The sequence below is a fragment of the Geotrypetes seraphini genome, chromosome 7 (genome assembly GCF_902459505.1).
Source record: "Geotrypetes seraphini chromosome 7, aGeoSer1.1, whole genome shotgun sequence".
In the NCBI taxonomy this organism is placed as follows: Eukaryota; Metazoa; Chordata; class Amphibia; order Gymnophiona; family Dermophiidae; genus Geotrypetes; species Geotrypetes seraphini.
Genome location: NC_047090.1, coordinates 23,071,900 through 23,088,219, shown reverse-complemented (window position 1 = coordinate 23,088,219; position 16,320 = coordinate 23,071,900). Strand labels below are relative to the sequence as shown.

Genomic DNA, 16,320 nt, shown 5'->3' with positions numbered 1-16,320 from the left:
TCACTGATTTAAGCCGTTAGCCTTACTCACTGTGACATGTGCTGAATGAAACTGCAGGCAGAGATGAAACAGCTCACAAGGAAATCTTGTATCTCAGTGAACTTGGAAAACTGGATTTCAAGTCTTCTGACTGCCCTACCAGCCTGACCACCAAAGCCAGATACCTCTGCCACCCTTGGACACTTTGTACAACACTTGGCAGAGGAATGCAGTCTGGCTCCGATACCGGTCGTGCCTCCATGAAAACACTAAGCCTCCGCTCCACACTAGCAGATGAACCTGGGGTGAGCAAGCTCCCAAGGGAACGGTCCCTGAGCCACGATCCAGAGCATTCTGCATTTTTGTCCAGGGGGCTTATTGCCAAGCAGGGAAGGGAACCCCCCAGAAGCAGACATTCTCCAACGGTCTGTGATCTCCCGCAGTCAAAGATGTCCCCACAGGGAACCTCCACAGCACAAAGGTAAAAACCGTGAACGAAAAATACTGAAATACCACAAAATTAAACATGAAAAGATAAGCTCCTACTGCCTAGCTTGTAGGAAGAAAGACTGGTGAGCAGAGGAGCATGCTCAGTGATGAGGTATGAGGGGGAAGGGGTAAAAGCCTCTGAAATTTGAGGCTTCCTACAGATCCTGGTGGGTGGATGGAAATAATCCACTGGTCCCGGAATAAAGTAGGATTGTACAAGAACCCCCTTTTACAGTAATTGCATTGGCTGCCTGTTAAGCCTCATATTGTATTTAAAGTGTTGGTGCTGACTTTCCACACAATCAATTATGGAATACTTTGGTATTTATCATAGGTTATGACTTTGCATTCACTGAGATCTGAAATGGCGATGCAGCAAGTAAAATATGTCAATACTAGGGCCATGACCATTTCAGTGGCAGATGTAAAGCTCTGGAGCAATTAACTGGACAGTTATGATGACTGGTAATGTACAGAGGTTTAAGAAGTTTTTAAATAATCTTTGAATAAACTTTCTGTTTAGGTGGATGAGGAGTACTGATTAACAGGATGCAGCATTGTAGGTTTTATTATTATTATTATGTTCTTGTATACCGCAATTTCATTGTTCATGATTTTATGTTTTGGATTTTTATTATTGTGTTACTGATTTATATATGTATTTTTAGAACCTACTTAGGTTTTAGATAGGCTATAAGTTTTAAAATAAATAAAACCAGACTTTAAACAGCTGACCAACACAATCTATAATGCTTATTTTCCTTTCTCATTCTGGAGTAGCTTAGACAAATGGTCTAGACTCCGAAAAATATGAACTAGGGCTGCAGGAAGATTAAAATTTTTATCACAATTAATCACACTGTACATTAGCAATTAATCACAATTAATATGTAAGATTTTTTAAAAAATAAAATACTCCCCAAAATTCCTGAAATCAAGCATAAATCACTTGTTTACTGTAGTTTCCTCTCTTTTCACCTACTACTAATCCCCATTTCCTTTTTCTATAAGCCCCAGCCCCATCCTGGTCTCTCCCTTCTCTTGCTCCAGGCCAGTATCTCTCTTCTTTTCTTTCCACTCATCCCTCATATCCAGTATCTCTTTCCCTCCCTCTGTGCATCCATTTTCCCTCCCTCATCCTCAATTCCCTCACTGGATCTCTCTCTTCCCTCCACAACCCTTCCCCAAGTTCAGTATCTCTTTCCCTCCTTGCCCCTCCATGCATCACCTCTCTGCATCTTTGCACCCTCCCACAGATGTAGCAACTCTCTCTCTCTTACTTGATCTGATGCTCCTATGCCAGACCCACCGCTTTTCCGGGAATGAAAGAAGCTGTAGTGTCAGCATCAGCATGTCTATGCTGCCGCTGGCTCTGTCTGACCCAGAAACAGGAAGCTAGATTAGAGCTTGATGTAATTTCCTCTTTCTGGGTAGAAGAGCCCAGCAGCAGCATGAGCACACTGATGCTGACACCACAACCTTTTTCCAGTGCCAGAGAAGAACTGAAATTTAATATACTTCCTATGCAGGTATCCTTCAAATTCAGAAAGACTAGTTTAGCTAGCTCCTTAAGACAGGTAGACTCAGTAGTGGAGTCAAATGGGTACTAAAATAACAGCCAAGTTCTGGTAGCTCGGCTGTCTGTTTGACTATTTCAATGCTTTTTAGAGTCAGGAGTGATCCCTATAAAGAAAAGCGGAAGAGAGGAGGAGGGTGGGAACTACAGGCCAGTTAATTGGACCTCTGTGGTGAATAAATAACAAAACACTTCTAAACAGAGGATATTGCAGTTGTTAGAATACGATGGCTTTTAGGACTTGAGGTAGCATAGTTTTACTAGAGGTAGGTCTTCTCAAATGAACCTGATTAATTGATTTGATTGGGTGACCAAAGAGTTGGATCAAGGTAGAGTACTAGACATGATGTACTTAGATTTCAGCAAAGCCTTGGACATGGTTCTGCAAAGGCAAAAACATAGTAACATGTAGATGACGGCAGATAAAGTCCATCCAGTCTGCTCAACCTGATTCAATTTTTTTTTTTAATTTCTTCTTCTTAGCTATTTCTGGGCAAGAATCCAAAGCTCTGCCCTGTACTGCTTAAGTTCCAACTACTGAAGTCTCCATCAAAGCTCACTCAAGCCCATCTATGCCATTGAAGCCCTCCCCAGCCCATCCTCAACCAAACGGCCATATACAGACACAGACCGTGTAAGTCTGCCCAGTACTGGTCTTAGTTCTTCAATATTTACTATTCTTTTCTGATTCTAGATCCTCTGTGTTCATCCCACGCTTTCTTGAACACTGTCACTATTTTCCTCTCCACTACCTCTCTCGGAAGTGCATTCCAGGCATCCATCACCCTCTCCTTACATTGCTCTTGAGTCTACCACCACTCATCCTCAAATTATGCCCTCTGGTTTTACCATTTTCCTTTCTCTGGAAAAGATTTTGTTCTATGTTAATACCTTTCAAGTACCCGAACGTCTGAATCATATCTCCCCTGTCCCTCCTTTCCTCTATGACAGTGGTCTCAAACTTGCGGCCCGGGGACCACATGCAGCCTGCCAGGTACTATTTTGAGTCCCTCGGTATGTTTATCATAATCACAAAAGTAAATTAAAACAGTTTCTTGATTATATGTCTCTTTAGCTATAAATTACAATATTATTATTAAGACTTAACCAAAAGGAAAGATTTATAAACTATAACGAGTTTTACCTCATGCAAAATTTCTTTAATAAGACATCAACTATTTTTTCTGAGGCCCTCCGAGTGCCTACCAATCCAAAATGTGGCCCTGCAAAAGGTTTGAGTTTGAGACCACTGCTCTATGGTATATATATTCAGGGCTTCCAGTCTCTCCTCATACGTCGTTTGGCGCAAACCTCCTATCATTTTCATTGCCCTCCTCTGAACCGCTTCAAGTTTTCTTATGTTCTTCACCAAATTTGGTCTCCAAAACTGAATACAATACTCAAAACGGGGCCTCACCAACGACCTGTACAGGGGCATCAACACCTTCTTTCTTCTACTGGTTACACCTCTCTTTATACAGCCCAGCATCCTTCTGGCAGCAGCCACTGCCTTGTCACACTGTTTTTTCACCTTTAGATCTTCAGACACTATTAACCGAAGGTCCCTTATCCCTATCTGTGCATATCAGCCTCTCACCTCCCAGCACATACGGTTCCTTTCGTTTATTAATCCCCAAATGCATTACTCTGCATTTCATTTTAGTTGCCAGATATTAGACCATTCCTTTAACTTTTGAAGATCCTTTTTCATGTTTTCCACTCCCTCCTCGGTGTCTACTCTGTTACAAATCTTGGTATCATCTGCAAAAAGGCAAACCTTACCTTCTATCCCTTTAGCAATGTCACTCACAAACATAATGAACAGAATGCCCGAGGGACTCCACTAATAATAATAACTTTATTCTTGTATACCGCAATACCATGGAAGTTCAATGCGGTTAACAGATGAAGAGACTGTACATTTACAGCAATGTTACATAATGATAGTGATGAAGCATTTGAGATAAAGGAGTAACAAAACAGGACATTTAGTTAAACTAGGTGATCAGTTTTGTTAGGCCATTTAGTTAGCTTAACAAGATCGGAGTGGTCTTCCAAGCGACTTCCATTAACCACCACCCTCTGGCATCTGTCCAATAAATAGTTTCTAATCCAGTTCACCACTTTGGGTCCTAACTTTAGCTCTTCAAGTTTGTTCAAGAGCCTCCTATGAAGAACCATGTCAAAGGCTTTGCTGAAATCTAAGTATATGACATCTAGCATATGTCTTTGATCCAGTTCTCTGGTCACTCAATCAAAAAATTCAATCAGGTTCATTTGGCATGATTTATCTTTACATAGAAGAACACACGTCGGATGCTGTGGAGCAAAACAAAAGGGGGGGGGGACCCGTTCTTGAAAAAGCCTTTGGGCAAAACTGGTTGAACCTTAAGGTCCTTCCCGAGGTTTAAAAAAAGAATGAAGAAATAGCTAAAGCTAAGTACAAAAGTTTTAAAGTTGTATAAGAAAAGTTTATCGATTTGCACAAAACATAGAATATAGAGCACAAGCACTTTAAAAAAAACTAAGGTCTGATGATGAATAAAAGCCAGAAAGAGAAACAAGCCTTCAAATAATTTGGCTAGTGGTTGGCTGGAACTGAAGACCATAGAGGTACTTAGAAAGGTATTATCTGAAAAAAAGATCACTTAGAAATTAGGCACTTTGAAGTTTATTATATGCCGGTGTGGATTGATGGTGTATATTACATAGACAACGTCATAAACAACATTGGGCTATTTTAATACATCATTACCTTTAGTAAAGCCATGTTGCCTCGGATCCTGTAACCCATTAGATTCTAGGAAGTTCACTATCCTTCCTTTCAGCAACACTTCCATTATTTTTCCAACAACCGAAGTGAGGCTTACCGGCCTGTAGCTTCCCGCTTCATCTCTATGACCACTGAATGCCCTTTGTATTGGAGATAAAGCGGCTGACTAGGTTAGGAATTGGTTGAGTAAAAAACAACAACAAAAAAAAAAAGGTAGTAGTAAATGGAGTTCACCTCAAGAAAAATGGGATTACCAGTGGCATGCCGCAAGGATCGGTCCTGTTCTTTTTAACATTTTTTGTAAGAAATATTACAGGAGGGCTGTCAGGTAAGGTTTGCTTCTTTGCAGAGGATACCAAAATCTGCAATACAGTTGACATATAAAGGCGTATTTAGCGAAGCTTGAAAAATGGTCTAGAATTTGGTAACAAAGATTTAATGCTAGAAAAATGCAGGGACATGCATTTGGGCTGCAAAAAACCCAAAGTAGTGGTCTAATATAGGAGATAAAGTACGGTAGCTCTATTCATGAAAGGAAGGTAGGACTTAAGATAATCAAATATCACTACATTCAACAAAGCCAAACAAGTAGAAAAAGCAACAGAACAGGTCAGAAGGTCGCTTGATACACAGGAAGAGGAATGGCCAGCAATAAAAAGGAGGCGATAGTGCCTCTGAACCCTCATTTGTTTACAATTCTGGGGTCTGTACCTTAAAAAAGATATAAGCAAGATGGAGCCAGTCTAGAGGGTGGCTACTAAAACAGTCAGTGGTCATCATAAAGCATAAAGGAATAGACTAAGATCCCAATATATATACCAGGGGTCCCTAAAGTTCCTCCTTGAGGGCCGAATCCAGTTGGGTTTTCCCCAATGAATATGCACTGAAAGCAGTGCATGCACATAGATCTCATGCATTTTCATTGGGGAAATCCTGAAAACCCGACTGGATTCGGCCCTCAAGGAGGGACTTTGGGGACCCCTGATGTATAATTTGGAAGAAAGGTGAGGGAGAGGAGATATGAAACAGTTACACAGTAGATAACAGATAAAGACCAAAACGATCCATCCAGTTTTTCCAACAGTCACACATTATAAATTCATGGTTAAAAACCAACAATAAATGTGGTATAAAATATGTTTGTATGAACCTGATCCTTCTTTACCATTTTTGGGACACAGACCATAGAGGTTCACCTGGTATTGTCCTTACAATACAAACACCAGAGTAGCCTTTGAAGCCCTCTCCAGCACATCTGTCTCAGCATTGACGACGGTTTTGCCATCCCTGTCAGACAATGTCCTGCCATGCCATGTTTGCTAACACTTTGTATAAAAACACTTTAATATGTATGTAAACTTGTAACCCATTCTGAGCTCCCCTGAGAGGACGAGATATAAAACCAAGTAAATAAATAAATCAACATGCATGCAATCATTTAAGTTTTGCTTTTATCCTCTTTCTAATTAGGTATCCTCCTGCATTGAACTGATTGTGGGTTAAGCATTGTATTTGGTATAGGTATTGTGTTCGTCCCATGCCTTTTTTAATCCTGGAGAACTGCTTGCGGCCTTCCTCCAGCGATGGAGCTCTGATCAGCCAGTCATTGAGGTATGGATGTACCAGCACACCCAGTGAGCGCAGATGGGCAGCCACTACCACCACGACTTTGGTGAAAGATTTGGGTACTGACACAAGCCCGAAGGGCAGTGCCGCAAACTAGAAGTGTCTCCCGAGTACGTGAAATCTCAGGAACCTCCTGTGATCCGAAAAAAATTGGGATGTGGAGGTTCACTTCCGTGAGATCCAAGGAAGCCATAAACTCCCCGGACACCACTGTTGCCACAACACAACGCATCATTTCCATCTGGGAACACACCGTTTCCATCCGGAAACACGGAACCTGCAGGAAGGCGTTCACTGCCTTCAGGTCTAGACTAGGTCTAAACTAAACTAAACCTTAGGCTTATATACCGGATCTTCTATATAACAGTAGAGCTCGGCACAGTTTACAAGAAATTAGAAAGGAGAACAGATACAATATGAACTTGTATTAGTATGAAGAGTAGCGGAATTTACAATTTTGAAAATAACCAAGTTTTCAGATGTTTTCGAAAGAGCCCAGATCAAGCAGTTGAATAGGAAAATTATTCCACAGCTCAGTAACTTTTAAAAGTAGAGACTTCCCTAGTTTCCAATATAGGTAACGTCTTTAAACGTAGGAAAGGACAATTTAAATTTTTGAGTAGATCTGGTAATGTCAGATGTTACAGAATTCCAAGACATGGAAATTAAAGAGGAAGGATGCCATGCAAGATCTTAAATGTTAAGCAGGCACATTTAAAATAAATCCTGGAAATTATTGGAAGCCAATAAAGTTTTTGCAGGAGCGGAGAGAAATGATCAAATTTACTTTTTGCAAAGATCAGCCTAGCAGCAGTATTCTGGATCAGTTGAAGTCTTTGAAAGCTTTTCTTGGTCGAGCTTAAATAGACTGAATTACAATAATCCAGCCTCAAAAGGATGACCGATTGAACAAGGACAGCAAAGTGTTGTTGATGGAAACAGGATCTCACTTTCCTCAATATATGGAGACTAAAAAAACTATCTTTGGAGTCTTTCTTTGGCACGATAAAGTATATCGAGTATCTCCCGGAGCCCAAGTTTCCCTTTGGAACTGGCTCTATGGCTGCCAGATCCAGCAACCTGCATACCGTGGCTCACACCTTGCTGGCTCTGTCTGGATTCCCCACAGGAGAAGACAGGAAGAAGTCCAGTGGAGGTCGGAAAAACTGCAGTCAAAGGCCCTCCCTGAGCACCTCGAGGACCCACTGGTCTGAAGTTATTTTCTGCCATTCCAGAAGGAAGGCTGAAAGCCTCCCCCTGATCTGGGGTGGGCGCCAGAGACCTGGCATCATAATTTTCTCTTGGGAGGGGCAGAAGGACAGAAGTTGGAAGACTGGTGGTGCGCCGCACCTCCAAAGCAAGGTCTGGAGGGAGCTCCAAAACACTGTCCCGATGCCGGGGGCCCAGAGAACTGTGAAGTGCACCAGTAGGGATGAAAATTCGGCCATCTCACACCCCTGGACAGATGAGGTTTAGAGCCAGGAAGCACCTTAGGCTTACGGTCCTGAACACTGGCCATAAAGTCATCTAAACCCTGGCCAAACAAGAGCGAACCTTTAAAGGGTAACCTGCTCAGCGTAGTCTTAGATGACGAATCACCCAACAACTGGTGAATCTATAGCATTCGCCGAGTGGAATCTGAACAAGTTCCCAGCTTAGTAAAAACTTCCAAGATGTCATAGAGTGCGTCTGCCAAATAATTTACCTCAGATACTAGGAAGTCGAGGTCACAAAGGACAACCTCATCAGGATCCTGGAAGAGCTTGGTATGACATGCCCAGGCCACAAAGGAAGTGGCTGCTGCAACTCGCACTCCCACCGCAGCGGAATCTAAAAGACGCTTGAGTACAAAATCCACTCTTCTGTCCTGAACATCCTTCAGGACAACCTCTACATCTGAGGGCAAAGAGGTACGCTTAATGATCTGAGCCACAGCCGAATCCACCTTCGGCAGGACTAAGCGCTTGGTGAACTCAGATGCCATGGGATACAACTTCGCCATGGCCCTAGCGCATTTCAGGAGACCCTCTAGGGTCTCCCAGACCTCTAAGAGCATTTCCGCCAAATTTGCATTGTCCGGAAATGAAGAGGATAGTGGTGGCTTAGAATTCATGACTGAACATTCTGCCTGAACCGCTTGGTCTGAATCAAGTTTCAGTGTCCGCAGTGACTCCGAAATAAGGTTGGGCAGGCGGCTAGACTTGAAGAGCCTACGCACTGCATGGTCATCCCCAAGATCTCAGAACCCACTGTTCTGGGTATTCCCAAGATCCACTAAGTTAGCCATGTCTGTGGACTCCGCCGAGGAAACATGCGATAGCAAAAACAGAATCTGAAGCAGAAACAGAAGCAATGGCGGGGACCGGCTGCCGGCTTTCTGGTGCCCCAGCAAAAGAACAAATCCACATGCTGGAATCCAAAGGTGGAACAGACTGCTGCACTTTTTCTCATAAAAGCCCGATACATCATATCTACAAATTCCAGTGGAAAATAGTCACCGGTGGTAAGAGCCACTCTGCGGAACTCAGATTTGGAATGCTTAGAAGATTTATGACTCTTTTCCCCGGAACTGCACTTATGTTTTGCGGAAGCGCCCTCCACACCCAATTTGGGCATCCCAGACATAGAACTCGTATCTCCGATGGAATTGGAGGAAGGCAGGGCCTCTCCGGAGGAGGGTGGCACAGAATCCACGCAATGTTCACACCCCTCGTGGGCCATGGCAAACGGCTGCAAATCCATCAGCTATTTGCCACACTTACGGCATGAATCCAAGCCATCCTGTCCTGAGGTGGCCATATGTTAAGTTTGGAGAAAAAAACAAAGCTTTTAAGTCCAAAAAACACACTTTTAAAAACTTTAATGAAAATCCAAGATGGCCACCGCAGGCGCCGATTTTACCTTAAAACGGCCCTGAGAAAACATAGGGAACCCGGAAAAATGACAATTTTTCAGGTGGGGGGGGGGGAACCAGGGCATGCAGGGAAACCACCCAAACCCCCGATTTTAGCACCCCCCAAAATTGCCAAACTCAAGGGCACACAGACACCACTGAGACATGTTGCGACCTTAGAATTACAGGGTTCTAAGTGACTTCCGGGTTCTATCTGACATGTAGATGTTACAACACTCACGAGTATTTGGAGAAACTCTGTTCTCCAAAATAAATATTTATTTTATTTATTTATTTATTTATTTATTTATTTAGATTTTTATCCCGTCCTCCCAATAGCTCAGAACGGTTTACAAATGAACATACACAGTGCGGAGTAACAAGACATATAAGTAGTACAACAGGTTTAGTGGTTGGATTTATAGTTTTTAGAGAGAATTGAATACAGGGAGATTAAGCAGAGAGAGAGAAGGGGGAAATACCGTAGTTTAATTTACGGAAAGTTATAAGCATATAGATGCAAATTTTTAGTGGATAGAGTAAGAGAGGGTCATATTGGAATTTCGGGAGGGAGATAGGAGAGTGGAGGGTGGGGCTTAAGGGGGGGAGAGACAGAGGAGATCTTTAATTGAAGAGGAGGGTCTTTACCGATTTACGGAAAGCCAGTAATGAGTTCTGTTGTCTAAGTTGGGGGGGAAGTTGGTTCCAGAGGTGTGGAATGAAGTGGCTGTAGGATCGTTTGTGGGCAGTTTCTGTGAGCAGGGATCTTCCGGGGGGGACGCATAGGCGTGTCTCTGATTTTGAGCGGAGGGTGCGAGTGGGGTTGTAGATGGGAAGTTTGGATTTTATGTAGGAGGGGGTGGTGGAGTAGATTCTCTTGTGGGCGATTGTTAGGGCTTTGAAAGTACAGCGTTGGCTAATTGGTAGCCAGTGTTCAGCATGGAGTGCCGGGGAGATGGAATCGCGGTAGTTGAGGTTGTGTAGGAGGCGGATGGCTGCATTTTGGACCCGTTGGAGGCGTCTGATATTATTTTTGGTTAGTCCGTTAAATAGTGAGTTACAATAATCCATTCTGGAGAGGACATATGCGTATAGGAGTTGGGCGAGGTCTGGTTTGGAGATGTAGGGTTTGATCCTTTTCAGTTGGCGAAGGTAGTAGAAGGAGGTGGAGACTACTTGGGATATGTGGTTGGATAAGGATAGGTGTCCGTCTAGGGTTACTCCTAGGCCGCACATGTCATTGAACACCAAATTGCCCCACAAACCTTCACTTCAAATTCCTGAGAATGACTTTCGGTACAGTAAGAACCATGTAATTCTAAAGTCGTGATGTGCTGCAATGCAATTCAATGGCAGCCAGTACTACACAGTGCAAGCAAGGAAATCAGTACCTCAGGAACTGATAAAACTAGATTTTAGGTTTTCTGAATGCCTCACCTTCCCTGTCACCACAGATAACAACCACCAGGATCCCTCATGGAAATTAGGGAAGATACACGGTCTGGTTCCGATCCCGGCATACCTCCACAGAACCGTAGCAGCCTGCGCTCTACCCCTTTGTGGATGAACCTGGGGTGAGATGGCTCCCGATCTGCAGGCATTCTAGGGGGCTTCCTACAGTTTCTGCTAACAGAGCACCCCCCAGAAGCAGACAATATTTAAGTAAAAGTCTGTGATCTCCCGCCGAAGGATCACATCCACAGCACTCGGGCAATACCCGCGTTACAGAACAAATTAAAAGACTAGAAATTGAAAAATAGATCACGAGCAAAAGAGACAAGAATCCAGCAGCAAGGCTTCAGGAACAACCTGAGAATCATGGTAAGTATCCAGGGAGGTATCCTCAAAGGGAAGAGACAAAATTTAATTGTGAGCCCTGCAGCCAAGGCTGGAAAGGATGCAAGACCCTAGTGTTCAGCCTCTAGAGGGATTGTACAAGAAGTACAGGTTAGCGTTTAAGAAGGTGGTAGGACTGAAATGCCAGTCAGGCGGGGTCAGGAACTGAAGTGCTAGTTAAGGCGGGGGATGTAATGTTTGGAAAGAGGTTATTTTGATTTATATTGTTAGCAAACATTATAGAGGGGAAAAAAGGGTTTAGAGGGTTGGAATCTGGGGTTGGTATATTGGACTATAGTATGTTTACAGGATAATTATTGTTGTCTTCGTTAATGTATGTCATTGTGATATGTTTATGCTGTTATTGCTTGTTGACCATGATATGGTTTTCTCAACATTGATCTTATCAGCTCATTCATTTTTAACATGGCATGTTCTCTGTTTTTATTCATGTATCAATTTATTTAACTTTTCATTCAATGATATGTATATTTTACTCTCTATGGGCATTTTTTAAATAATATATTTAGTTCATTATTGGATTTATTATTGATCTAGTCATCTACACTTCTCCCTCCGTATTCGTGGTGGATGCAGGCGGAACATAGCCGCGAATATCAAAAAAACCGCAAATAACTATTCCTATGTTATTCATGGTTTTTCTGTAAGAAAGCCCTAATAAAGATTAAAAAACTGGGAATAACCTGACCTGCAGCGCTGTAACTTAAAGCAGACTTAGCTTGCTGATGAAATCCAATAGCTGGAACACAAGGCACATCAAGAAGTATTATCCGCTCCCTTCTGCTATCTAACTTTTGCGTCTAGACCGTTCCATGTGCGGTACCTTGAACACCCGAAGTATCGATCTAAATTGAACACAGTTTTGCTGGCAGCTAGAGACAATCGGACAGTACGGGGGTTATGATCCAACATTCTACTTCTCGGAACTTCAGTTGGAAGAAAGATGGCTGAGGGAAGCAGTGATTTCCTTTGTGCAACGCCAGGAGCAGTGATGTAAATGGCGGAGCCAGGGAACAAAAAACCGTGAATACGGAAGGGGAAGTGTATTTGTTATTAATTAGTTATACTTTTGGTTTTACTTGTTATTACTTGTGTTTTAGTATTTATCTGCTAGTATCGTGGTAATTCTTGTATTTATTATGTATTGTAATACTATTATTTTTAATTTATGTTTCAGTTATGCCATTCAATGCTTGATTTTATCTTTATGATTTGTGACTTTAATCCATTTTTACATCCCAATCTTTTGTATGGTATTATACAAGCTTACGTCAGGGAAGCAAAGAGGTTAAAAGGAGACATTGTAAAGTTAATTAATGTACTAAAACTTATGCCAAGAATATCTAGTCTTTGTAAACTGGCTCGCATCAATAACCCAAATGTCTAACCTCTGTTTATATTCGAGTCAACCTTTTTTCCCCCTTTTTTGGGGGGAAAAAAAGGTTACCTTGGTTTATATTCAGATCAGTTTATATTTGAGTATCTTCTAGACATCTAGTATCTTGCAACCATTTAATGGAGAATGATTTGTAATAACACATATATACAATCCTTTAAAGATTACATCATTTCTCAACAACAAAAATCAGAACAAAAACTGAGGATTTCAAATGATAATTTTTCCAATCATTATCAGAATCTAGATATCATTTTAATAGTACAGTAAAACCTTGGTTTGCGAAACATTCATATCAAAGCGAATTTCCCCATAAGAAATAATGGAAACTCAAGACGATTCGTTCCACAACCCAAAAACTTTAATACAAAATACTGTACGAGGTACTTGTATTGCAAGATCTTGCTTGTTTAGAACAGTCACTACACTCCTGCAGTGTCAAGAGAGAAGAACCATTGGCTCAGTTGTGATGTACTTGTATTGCAAGACATTGTTTATCAAGTTAAAATTTAATTAAATGTTTTGCTTGTCTTGCAAATCACTTGCATACCAAGTTACTTGCAATCAGGGCCGGATTAACGGATAGGCCCAGTAGGCACGTGCCTAGGGCCCAAACTTGCCAGGGGGGCCTGCTGAAGAAACAAGTAACAAGACCGACTTAGCTTTTTTTTTTCTCTAAACAGCAACAGCAACGAACCCCCGGCATCCATTGAAAGCAAACCCCGGATCTCCTCCCTCTGCTTTGACTCTTCTTCGCTCGGGGGAGGGGGGAACAGAAAATGCACATTTATGCACATAACAAAAACAAAGCGTCCGAACGCTCCAACAAGGCACCTTTAGCCCCTCTCCCAATCCGAGGCGGGACTCACCCCACGGATATCTCCATTTTGGCCCAGCTGCAAACTTTGGTCGTGGTATTCAAGGTGAGGAAAGTTTTCGGAGGAGGAGCCACGTTCTGCCCCGCCCCTTCCCCTCCACCCGGCCTCGCATTCCCGTCGCTGCTGGAGGCTGGTGCATGAGCCAAGTGTAGACGCTGGAGTGGCCGTGTATATCAGGCTCAGGGGCAGCAAATTCTGCAGCACATCCCCCGCCTGGGTCCCGGTACATGGCTGCTTTCGTCCTCTGCCAGGGGGCTGATGATTTGGGAATTGATAAGAACATAAGAAATGCCTTCACCGGATCAGACCTTAGGTCCATCTAGACCAGCGACCCGCACACGCGGAGGCTAAGCTAGGTGTTCCCTGATGAAGACCTTGTTAACCCGTATCCCTCAATGTGATTTGCAAGAAGGTGTGCATCCAATTTACCTTTGAATCCCAGAATGGTGGTCTCTGTCACAACCTCCTCTGGGAGAGCATTCCAAGCATCCACCACTCGCTGTGTGAAACAGAACTTCCTGACATTTGTCCTGGGCCTGATGCCCCTCAGTTTCAGTCCATGACCTCTTGTCCGTGTCACATTTGACAATGTGAATAACGATGTTTCTTGCTCTATTATGTCAAATCCTTTTAGTATTTTAAAAGTCTCTATCATATCCCCTCACAGTCTTCTCCTCTCAGCCTGGTCCCAGAAAAAGGAAGTAAAAGCCGGATACTCCTATGGTCCCAGCTCTCAGGCTAATGGTCTCCAACAAGCAAGTTAACCGGGGGAGGCCTGTGGGAACCACTCCAGGACCTAAAGCAAGCATCAGGGGTTAGACAGGGCCGGGGCCCAGGACTCTTAGACTTGCAAGGGGAGGGGAGCTTGCTTGCATGCACCTCCCTAGGGATAGTGGAAGACATGGGTGGGGAGATAAGCAATCCTGGATTGGATGGAGAAGAAGGCAAGATGGTTAAATGAATTATGGTGCAGTAAAAAAAAGATACAGTAGGGTACTGCCCAAGCATCTTCCCCCAGTCTTTCTATTAGCACAGTAACCACTTATCATTTCTATAGTGTGCTGTAGAGCTTACAATCTAATTAAAACAGACAGAGGGAATGAAAAAATAGGCATGGGTAATTTATAAGTAAGTGGCAGTTAAGAGCAGCCTCAAAAAAGTAGGCTTGCAGTCAGGATTTGATGATGATGGAAGTGGAGAGAATTTAAAGGAGAGAGAGAAGGGGACAGGGCAGATGATGGAAGTAGGGACTGGAGAAGGGAGCAGATGATGGAAGTAGGGAGAACTTGTGTCGTCAGCATCAGGTGCATATGGGAAAGCAGCAGCAGCAGTGAGGGGCCCTCACTTCCTCACCACTGCTGCTGCTTTCCCACCTGCTGGATGGGGGGAATAAGACAGAGTTGGTGAGATAGTGGAGGGGTGAAGGAAAGTGGTGGCAAGCTGTGAGTAGACACAGTGAAAAGAGGGAAACTGAGGACTGAATAGTAAGAAAGAATTTAATTTAGACGGAGGCAGAAAATAGAGAAGACCACAGAAAATAAGGAAAGGGAAGAGAGAGGAGAGAGAGATGCCATAGAACTGGGCAGGAGACAGAGATATCAGATCTGAGTGGAGGAAATGAGAAGAGAGAGATGCTAAAAAACACAGGGGTGAGGGAAGTAGATATGGAAGGAGAGAGATGCGGTATATAAGCTTAAGAACATAAGCAGTGCCTCTGCTGGGTCAGACCAGAGGTCCATCACGCCCAGCAGTCCGCTCACGTGGCGGCCCATCAGGTCCAGGACCTGTATAGTAATCCTCTATCTATACCCCTCTATCCCCTTTTCCTTCAGGAAATTATCTAATCCCTTCTTGAACCCCAATACCATACTCTGACCTATCACACCCTCTGGAAGTGCGTTCCAGGTGTCCACCACCCTTTGGGTGAAGAAGAACTTCCTAAGCATTGGTTCTGAATCTGTCCCCTCTTAACTTTTCCAAATGCCCTCTCGTTCTTGTAGTATTCGAAAGTTTGAAGAATCTGTCCCTCTCCACTTTCTCTATGCTCTTCATGATCTTGTAAGTCTCTATCATGTCCCCTCTAAGCCTACGCTTCTCTAGGGAAAAGAGCCCCAGTTTCTCTAGTCTTTCAGCATATGAAAGGTTTTCCATACCTTTTATCAATCTCATCGCTCTTTTATGTACCCTCTTGAGTATCGCCATATCCTTCTTAAGGTCCGGCGACCAATATTGGACGCAGTACTCCAGATGCAGGCGCACCATCGCCCGATACAACGGCAGGATAACTTCCTTCGTTTTGGATGTAATACCTTTCTTGATAATACCTAGCATTCTGTTCGCCTTCTTAGAGACTGCTGCGCACTGTGCCGATGGCTTCATTGTTTTGTCCACCAGTACCCCCAAGTCCTTCTCTAGGCTACTTTCACCCATTACCAGCCCTCCCATCGTACAGCTGTAGATCGGGTTTCCGTTTCCTATATGCAAGACTTTATATTTCTCCATGTTAAAATTCATTTATTCGCCCACTCTCCCAGTTTGTTCAGGTCCCTTTGTAAATCTTCACAGTCCTCTTTAGTCCTAACGCCACTAAATAGTTTGGTGTTATCTGCGAATTTTATAACTTCGCACTTCGTCCCTGTTCTGGATCATTTATAAATACATTGAACAGCAGCGGTCCGAGCACTGACCCCTGCGGAACTCCACTCGTGACCCTTCTCCAGTCCGAGTAGTGGCCCTTCACTCCTACTCTTTGCTTTCTTCCCGCCAGCCAATTTTTGATCCATCTATGCACATCTCCTTCCACCCCATGGTTCTTCAGTTTCCGTAGTAGGCGTTCATGGGGTACCTTGTCAA

General features: G+C 43.3%; 1 protein-coding gene across 6 annotated transcripts in view; it reads right to left on the bottom strand.

Annotated features, from left to right (window-relative positions):
- The window catches only part of HCFC2 (host cell factor C2), a 154,743-nt gene that overhangs the window by 46,431 nt on the left and 91,992 nt on the right, over window positions 1–16,320 (bottom strand). For 2 of the 6 annotated variants that reach the window (XM_033953353.1, XM_033953354.1), the window contains exon 14: window positions 5,072–5,179. The exons of 2 other annotated variants lie outside the window; for them this stretch is intronic. In XM_033953353.1, coding sequence (XP_033809244.1) covers window positions 5,072–5,179 — 108 coding nt within the window. Of the gene's footprint in view, window positions 1–4,913; window positions 4,958–5,051; window positions 5,180–16,320 lie in introns of those variants that run through there. 2 more of the 6 variants (XM_033953358.1, XM_033953357.1) reach the window with 2 other exon arrangements.